The sequence below is a fragment of the Hibiscus syriacus genome, unplaced genomic scaffold (assembly GCF_006381635.1).
Source record: "Hibiscus syriacus cultivar Baekdansim isolate YM2019G1 unplaced genomic scaffold, ASM638163v2 tig00111634_pilon, whole genome shotgun sequence".
In the NCBI taxonomy this organism is placed as follows: domain Eukaryota; kingdom Viridiplantae; phylum Streptophyta; class Magnoliopsida; order Malvales; family Malvaceae; genus Hibiscus; species Hibiscus syriacus.
This window is the reverse complement of record NW_024063140.1, coordinates 153,165-162,117: the sequence shown is the minus strand read 5'-3', so window position 1 is coordinate 162,117 and position 8,953 is coordinate 153,165. Positions and strand designations below refer to the sequence as shown.

Here is an 8,953-nt window from a genome sequence, read left to right as displayed (position 1 = left end):
CCCATGTTCAAAGTTTGGCCACCAACCAATATGAAATTTCTAATAAGTTGGCCACCAACCAATATGAAATTTTCAACTCAACTTAATTTCAAGCCAAATCTAACAAATCTCCACCTTGGCTTGAAATTACCAAGCCTACTCAACTTCTTCAACTCCCCAAATTTGTAGTACCTCTAATTGTGCTCACAAGCGCCACACACTCAAAGGTGTTCATACTTTCAGGATGTTAATCAAGTTCAAACAATGATTGAACTTGATTACTGTTACCACCTTGGTCATCATATCTACAGGATTTTCTGATGTCGCAATTTTCTGAAGTAGAATCTTTCCTTCTTCAAAGATCTCCCGCGCAAAGTGATACCTCACGTCGATATGCTTAGTCCTTGAATGGTAGACTTTATTTTTCGCTAAGTGAATAGCGCTATGACTGTCACAATAGAGACTAATGTGACTTTGAACAACTCCCAAGTCTTCCATCAATCCGTTAAGCCAAATTGCTTCCTTTACAGCCTCTGAAACTGTCATGTATTCTGCCTCTGTAGTAGACAAGGCCACCGTAGATTGCAATGTAGACTTCTAACTTAATGGGGCTTTAGCAAGAGTAAACAAATACCTAGTAGTTGATCGACGCTTATCCAAATCACCAGCATAATCAGAATCAACATATCCAACCACACACTGACCAAGTGCTTCATCCTGTTCAAAAACTAAACCAATATCCACGGTTTGTTGGAGATACCGTAGAATTCATTTCACAGCTTGCCAATATCTTTCTCCAGGATCATGCATGTACCTACTCACAACTCCAACTGCTTGTGAAATGCCAGGAAGCGTACACACCATTGCATACATCAAGCTCCCAATTGCATTAGCATATGGAACTTTTGCCATATACTCTCGTTCTTCGTTAGTTTTAGGAGATAATTGAGAACTAAGTTTCAAATGAGAAGCTAGTGGGATACTTACATGTTTGGTATTTTCATTTATGCCAAAACATTGTAATACATTTCTCAGATACTGCTTCTGTGTTAAACAAAGCTTCTTTCTCTGTCTATCTCTGCTTATCTCCATACCAAGAATCTTCTTGGCCTCACCTAGATCTTTCATCTCAAACTCTTGATTCAACTGAGCCTTTAATTTGTCTATCTTCTTTTGACTCTTCGAAACGATCAACATATCGTCAACGTACAAGAGAAGATAAATGAAAGATTCATCTTTAAGCTTTTGCAAATACACACAATGATCATATTTGCTTCTAGTGTACTTTTGCCTCCTCATAGAGCTATCAAATCGCTTGTACCACTGCCTCAGAGATTGCTTCAATCCATATAGCGATTTGTTCAGCTTACAAACCCATTTCTCACGACCACCATCTTTGTATCCTTCTGGCAGATTCATATAGATCTCATCTTCTAAATCACCGTGCAAGAAAGCCGTCTTTATATCAAGTTGAGCTAGCTCCAAATTCAACTGTGCTACCAAGGCCAACAATATTCTAATGGAGGAATGCTTCACAACAGGGGAAAATACTTCATTGTAGTCGATCCCCTCCATTTGAGCGTAACCTTTAGCTACCAACCGTGCCTTGTAGCGAACATCTTTCTTGCTATGAGATCCATATTTCTTTGCAAATACCCACTTTCATCCAATTACTCTTTTACCTTTCAGTAATTGAGTCAGTTTCCAAGTGTTGTTCTTTTAGAGAGATTGCATTTCTTCATTCATGACACTTTTCCACTTATCACTTTCCAAGCTTTGTATTGCTTCTTGGTAAGTGACAGGGATATCATCATCAACAACTGGAAGAGCATAGGTCACCATATCAACAAATCGAGCAGGTCTACGAATTTCTCTTCTTGGCCTTGTAATTGCAAGTGGTTCTGTTGTGTCCAATGGTTCTTGGGTTTGAACCTCTTCATCTTCTGATTCTTCTATTGGAGTTGAAGAATCAGCTACATCAACTTCTGAGATCATCGTCTGCTGAAACTCCACCTGTTTTGGAGTATGCTTTACCTGCTGCGGAGTACTACTTGTCTGGACAGCTTAATTTTTTACCTTCTTTATTAGGGCATATTCATCAAAGGTAACATCTCTGTTACAAATTATCTTCTTGGTGTCTAAACACCAAAGGCGAAATCCCTTCACTCCATGGGTGATTCCTATAAAGAAAGCCTTCTTTGCTCTCGAATCAAGCTTGAATTCCTTCACATGATAATAAGTAGTGGATCCAAATACATGTAAGGAATCATAATCAATAGCATGCTTTCCAAACCATACCTCCAATGGTGTTTTTCCTCCTATCGCTGATGACGACAGACGATTGATGAGATGACCAACATATGTCACAGCCTCAGCCCAAAATGACTTGCCTAACCCAACATTAAACAACATACATCGAACTTTCTCTAATAGTGTTCGATTTATACGCTCTGTCACCCCATTCTGTTATGGTGTATTTCTAACAATGAAGTGTCGAACGATACCATACTCCTGACAAATGTCAAAGAATGAGTCATTTTTATATTCCCCTCCATTGTCCGTCCTAAGATGTTTGATCTTTCTACCAGTCTGGTTCTCGATCATATTTTTCCATTTTAGGAAAATTCGAAGCACTTCATCTTTAGACTTTATCGGATACACCCAAACTCTTCTGGAAAAGTTATCTACAAAAGTTACAAAAAAATGGTTTCCTCCCAAAGACGATGTCTTTGAAAGACCCCATACATCTGAGTGAATATAATCCACAATACCTTTTGTATTAGAGAAAATAACCTCAGTGACCGAGAATGCCTTATAATATACGATTTTAACCAACTTTTTTTGGATTTGCCAAAATGACCAACAAATTCGCAACGCGAATTCAAATTTCGTAACCCATGTTCCAAATTCGCAACGTGAATGTCAAATTGACAACGCGACAGTCAAATTCGCAACACAGAAGTCAAATTCGCAATGCAAAAGTCAAATTTGCAACGCGAAAGTCAAATTCACAATACGAAAGTCGAAATTCGCAACGCGATTTAAGATTCGCAACGCGATACTCCAAAATCGCAATGCATTTGTTTCTTAAGAATTTTCTCTAAAAAGATAGTATCCGCGCGGACGTGTCGAAGACACGTATTACCACGACTACGACCACGACGGGACGGGACAGGACGGCGGCGGCGGTGCGCGAGAGTCCCCCTTGTTCTCTTTCACTCAACAAGGAAGTGGGAAATCCAAGCCTTAAATACCCATTCCCAATAGTGTTTCCAATACTATGTGGGATTGAGTATTACCAACACTTTTTTCCAATGCTAAGTTGAAACATTTAACATTTAACATTTGGAAGTTGGAACACATTTAACCAAGTGAACATCCTTTCGGTGGCCAAGATAATTAAGTTGGAAAGCATTTAATCAATGCTTGAAAAGGCAATGTACTTGGCGAAAGTTGGGTTAAGAGAAGATAAAAGAGATGATATGAAGCAAGAGTAAGCACTTCGTCGTGTTCCCAAGACGATGTCGCCATCACACCATGTAGCCAACACAAAAGACATTTGATTAACCCCAATGTGTTGTGTACATCCTAGCACGTAATAATGGAATAGGATCTTATGTTAAAAATAAATATCACTTAAATATTGCAAAACAAACCAAGTTTTCCCAACTCGATTACAAATATCACTTAATTATCTTGGCCACCGAAAGGATGTTCACTTGGTTAAATGTGTTGCAACTTCCAAATGTTAAATGTTAAATGTTTCAACTTAGCATTGGAAACAAGTGTTGTAATACTCAATCCCACATAGTATTGGAAACACTATTGAGAATGGGTATTTAAGGCTTGGATTTCCCACTTCTTTGTTGAGTGAAAGAGATCAAGGGGGACTCTCGCGCACCGCCGCCACCGTCCCGTCCCATCCCGTGGTCGTGGTCGTGGTAATACGTGTCTTCGACACGTCCGCGCGGATACTATATTTTTAGAGAAAATTCTTAAGAAACAAATGCATTGCGAATTTAAAATCGCGTTGCGATTTTCGACTATCGCATTGCGAATTTGATAATCGTGTTGCGAATCTGGAAACTGAGTTGAAAAATTGGAGTTCACGTTGCGAATTTGACTTCTGTGTTGCGAATTTGACTTCTGTGTTGCGAATTTGACTTTCGCATTGCGAATTTGACTTTCACGTTGCGAATTTGGTACCTAGGTTGCGAAATTTGAATTCGCGTTGCGAATTTGTTGGTCATTTTGGCAAATCCAAAAAAAGTTGGTTAAAATCGTATATTATAAGGCATTTTCGGTCACTGAGGTTATTTTCTCTTTGTATTATGTATAGTGGTACCAAACTTCACTCTCTTCTACTTTCCCAGAACACAATGCTCGCAAAAGTTCAATTTGCAAGCCTTTGCACCTTTCAACAATCCTTTCTTTGCCAGAATTTGCAAGGATTTCTCTCCAGCATGTCCCAACCGCATATGTCATAACTGGGTTACATCCAAATCATCACCTCCGGAAGCTGCTGCAACTGCTCCAATAATTGTACTACCTTGATAGTAATACAAATTATTTTTCTTGATGCCCTTCATAATCACAAGTGCGCCATATGTGACTTTTAAAACTTCATCTCTCATAGTGACTACTGAGCCTTTGGATTCCAAGGCTCCCAACGAGATGAGATTTTTCTTCAAACTGGGCACGTATCGGACATCCGTCAGAACTCTGGTTGATCCATCTTGATTCTTCAATCGAATTGAACCTATCCCAATAGTTTTACAGGCATTGTCATTGCTCATATAAACAACTCCTGCATTTAGTTCTACTAAATCGGAGAACCACTCCCGATTAGGGGATATATGATAGGTGCAACCCGAATCTAATATCCATTCATCTGAATGAAATGTTGTTGATGAAGCAACCAATGATATGTCAGAGTCATTTGCATCATGCTCTGCAACACATGCATCTGGAACAGCTTTTCCTTTCTTCTTCAGCTTCGGACAATCTTTCTTCCAATGACCTTTCTCATGACAAAAGGCACATTCATCTTTTCCCAGTCTGGACTTCGACTTTGATCTCCCTCTCCACTTTGGCTTTTGACTTTTTGAGCGACCTCTTGCCACCATGGCCTCCGCTGTTTTGTACTTGCTCTCCTTCTTGGTTTTCTTCATGAGCTCATAACTATACAAAGCAGCAGTTACATCTTTAAGGGTAACATTATCCTTACCACGAAGTAGCATTGTCTCAAGGTGCTCAAATTCATCTGGAAGAGATAACAACAACATCAAGGCCAAATCTTCATCTTTGAAGGTTTCATCCATGCTCAATAAGTCTGCCACTAGCTCATTGAACGCAATGATGTATTCATTCATACTGGTGCCTGGTTGATAATCAAATCTAAACAATCTTTTCTTCATGTGGAGACGATTCTGAGAGCTTTTCTTTAGGAATTTTTTCTCCAATGATTTCCACATCTTACTCGCAGAAGTCTCATTCTTGTAGACATACTTATACTCCTTGGAAAGACAAGATCGAATCGTGTTGCACGCCAAACGATTGATTGTTCCTCATTCTTTCTCCTCCATATATTTGGGCTTTTGTTCCTCAATGGCGATGTCTAGACCTTGTTGGAATAAAGCGTCTAACACCTCGCCTTGCCACATGCCAAAATGACTGGATCCATCGAACAACTCCACCGAGAAATTTACATTTGACATCCTCCTCCTCACCGGTATGGATGAAGAGCTTGATGTCTCAACTGATCTGTATTTTGGCATTTTAATTCTATCGAACAATATTCAATAGCACGAACTGTATCTTTTCAGCAACGAAACCACCAGGATAACCTCAACCGAAGCTTTGATGCCAATTGTTGGGGAAATCGGGTTATTTCCCACACGAATGTAGTTTCAAAATTAACCTAAAATATCAAGATCAAAACCACCAAAGGTTGCACAGCAGATAAACCTGTCAAACTATTGAATATTGAAACACAATGGAAAAAACCGAATAAAAACAATAAATGAGAGAACACACCAAAGTTACGAGGTTCGACGAGAATATCGTCTACTCCTCGGGCATCACGGATGATAACTTCACTATCAATAAATATTACAACAAATGGAATTCTTTAGAATTCCCAAAGTGAGAGAATGAAGAATACAAGAGGAAGAGAGAACTTGTTTTTTTCAGATGATTTCTAATGAAATACTTAGGCCTATTTATAGTTGAGTTTTAAGGACTAAACTTATAAATAACCTAATATTTTAGGGATTAAACATGAAAAATAAGTTGGCCACCTACCAAAGAATTTTCCAATGTGTACAAGTTAGTCACCAAATATGAAATTCCCATGTTCAAAGTTTGGCCACCAACCAAGATGAAATTTCTAATAAGTTGGCCACCAACCAAGATAAAATTTCCAACTTGCCAACTTAATTTCAAGCCAAATCTAACAGATACTTCAACAAGAATTTGACTCCTTCGACTGAATTCGAAGTTGTTAAGTGGTTAAACAATCCGGCTTTCAGATTGAAGTTTTTCGAGTTAAGTAGGGAGAATCTTGATATTACTCATTCTTTTTGGACCTATAACTTGCTTATTAGGTCATTTTGTCATGTGGGTTTACATGGTTCTGCTAAGTTGGTTTTTGATTATATGAAGATTGATGGGCATTTGCCTGATAGTACTTTGTTAGGGTTTATGATCTCAGCTTTTGGGAGGGCTGGTGAATTTTATATGGCAAGGAAATTGCTTGCTGAAGTTCAGTCTGATGATGTAATGGTCACCGTTTATGCAATGAACAACTTGTTGAATATGATGGTTAAGCAAAGCAAACTAGAAGAGGCAGCTAAGTTACATAAAGAGAACGTAGAATCAAACTTCAAACCGGATACTTGGACGTTCAATATTCTAATTCGAGGACTTTGCGGAGTTGGAAAAGTGAATCAGGCTTTTGAGTTTTTTAATGACATGAAGAGCTTTGGTTGTTTTCCTGATCTTGTTTCATATAACACCATTATAAATGGATTATGTAGGGCAAATGAGGTAGACAAAGGTCATAGTTTATTGAATGAAATTCGTTTGAGAGATGATTGTTCACCGAATGTTTTGACGTATACATCGATCATATCTGGTTATTGCAAGTTGGGCAAGATGAAGGAGGCATCTGCTCTTTTTAGTGAGATGATAAATTCCGGAACTGTGCCTAGTGTTGTCACTTTTAATGCTTTGATTGATGGCTTTGGAAGAGTTGGTGATATGCTTTCCGCTAAATCAATGTATGAGAAGATGGCTTCTTTTGGTTGCAGTGCTGATGTTGTTACCTTCACCTCCTTGATTAACGGGTATTGTCAGATAGGAGATGTGAACCAGAGTTTGCAGCTTTGGAATGCAATGGTAGTGAGAAATATATCTCCAAATGTCTATACCTTTGCAATTACTATTAATGCTCTATGCAAGCAAAATAGAATACACGAGGCTCGTGGACTTTTGAGGGAGTTGCAATGTACGAATATTGTTCTGAAACCATTTATCTTCAACCATGTGATTGATGGGTTCTGCAAGGCCGGGAACTTGAATGAGGCCAACCGGATAGTTGCAGAGATGGGGAAGAAATGTGAACCTGATAAAGTGACATTTACTATTCTCATTATCGGGCATTGTATGAAAGGAAGAATGCTTGAAGCAATTAGCATTTTCGATAAAATGTTATCAGTTGGTTGTGCCCCAGATGGTGTCGCTGTACACTCTTTGATATCTTGCCTTTTTAAAGCTGGGATGCCTAATGAAGCCTTTCATATTTCTACAATAGCATCACGTGACATGAAGTTGACTGGTTCAACTTCCGATGATAATAGTGCTCACTGGAGGATAAATAGAGATATGTCTGTGTCTGCTTAAGATAAAAGCTTCCCTGATCATTGAACTTGGTTTCATCCCCAAATATCAAGTATTCATTCAAGCATCTCTAGCCCGAAGCACAATCGAAATTGCATTCGGTAAGTGAAGTCTTTGTGTTCTTTCATTCAGATCATAAACTGCAATCATGCCATTTATTATCAATCAACTGTTTAAACTGGATCTTTATGAAATTGCAAATCTTCAAAGATGGCCTTTTAATTTTTCTTGAAATGAATTTTTTCTCCATCCGGCTAGTCCCTTTGTTCAATCTCCATGTATGTTAAAAGGCACACCATCAAGTTCGTCGGGGACAGCTTTAATTGCCGGGTAGTTCAACACTCTTCTTAGCCAGAAATCAATATCCTTTTTTCTTTTTCAATCGATGCAGCACTTATAACTAGTAAATGCTACTTAGAAAATGAATCCGAGAATTGGAGATTACTTGCAACCTCAGAAAGATGATACTTTTTTAGTTTAGCAGCATAGTTAAAGCAGTAGTATGCATGTGTACATGGATTTATAATATCAGAGCATCTGTTGTTAAGTCTTATTCGTAGTACTTGAAGGATTGATGTCGAGTTGCATTGCTTATTTACTTAATTTGTTTTGAACGTATCATTTGTTGTTTCTTCGTGTTTGCAGGATCGCAGATAAGTATTTTTCAAGATATTGTAAACTTTAATGGTACTGTGTTGTTGCTTCTTAACCTTATATGAGGGATATAGGAGATTTAAAGCTACTCAATCTTAAATCTGAACTTGGTAGGGGAACAACACCAGTAAATGCTATCAAAGGCACCTTGCATGGTATGCCTAATGAGTCGGAAAGGACCACAGAGGTTAGCTATTTATCCTCACAGTTTGGTATCTGTTGTTCCATGTCAGATAAAATCTCGAACATAATAATGTAAAATTAAGCAATTCCATATTTAGGGTCAGGAAAAGGGGAACGGGTAGATCAATTTTGTGTTTTCGATTTCATTCTTTGTTCTTTGGGGAAATTCGATATTGTTTTAAGCTTCTTGGATGATACCTGCTACATGTAACGTTCAATATGTACAGATTGTTAGAGA

General features: G+C 38.3%; 1 protein-coding gene across 1 annotated transcript; it reads left to right on the top strand.

Annotated features, from left to right (window-relative positions):
* The first annotated feature begins 3,401 nt into the window (after positions 1 to 3,401).
* On the top strand, positions 3,402 to 8,750 carry LOC120166288 (pentatricopeptide repeat-containing protein At2g06000-like). The gene is made up of 3 exons (XM_039175582.1): positions 3,402 to 3,472; positions 6,438 to 7,979; positions 8,524 to 8,750. Exons 1-2 carry the CDS (start codon positions 3,402 to 3,404, stop codon positions 7,879 to 7,881), a joined length of 1,515 nt encoding a protein of 504 aa, XP_039031513.1. The 3' UTR covers positions 7,882 to 7,979; positions 8,524 to 8,750.
* Positions 8,751 to 8,953: the final 203 nt, after the last annotated feature.

Excerpts from the sequence above, each read along its gene's own strand:
- LOC120166288 (XM_039175582.1), top strand. The coding sequence starts at position 3,402 with ATGCTTGAAAAGGCAATGTACTTGGCGAAAGTTGGGTTAAGAGAAGAT. Across the intron at positions 3,473-6,437 it reads AGAGATGATATGAAGCAAGA|ATACTTCAACAAGAATTTGA; the intron begins GTAAGCACTTCG and ends CAAATCTAACAG.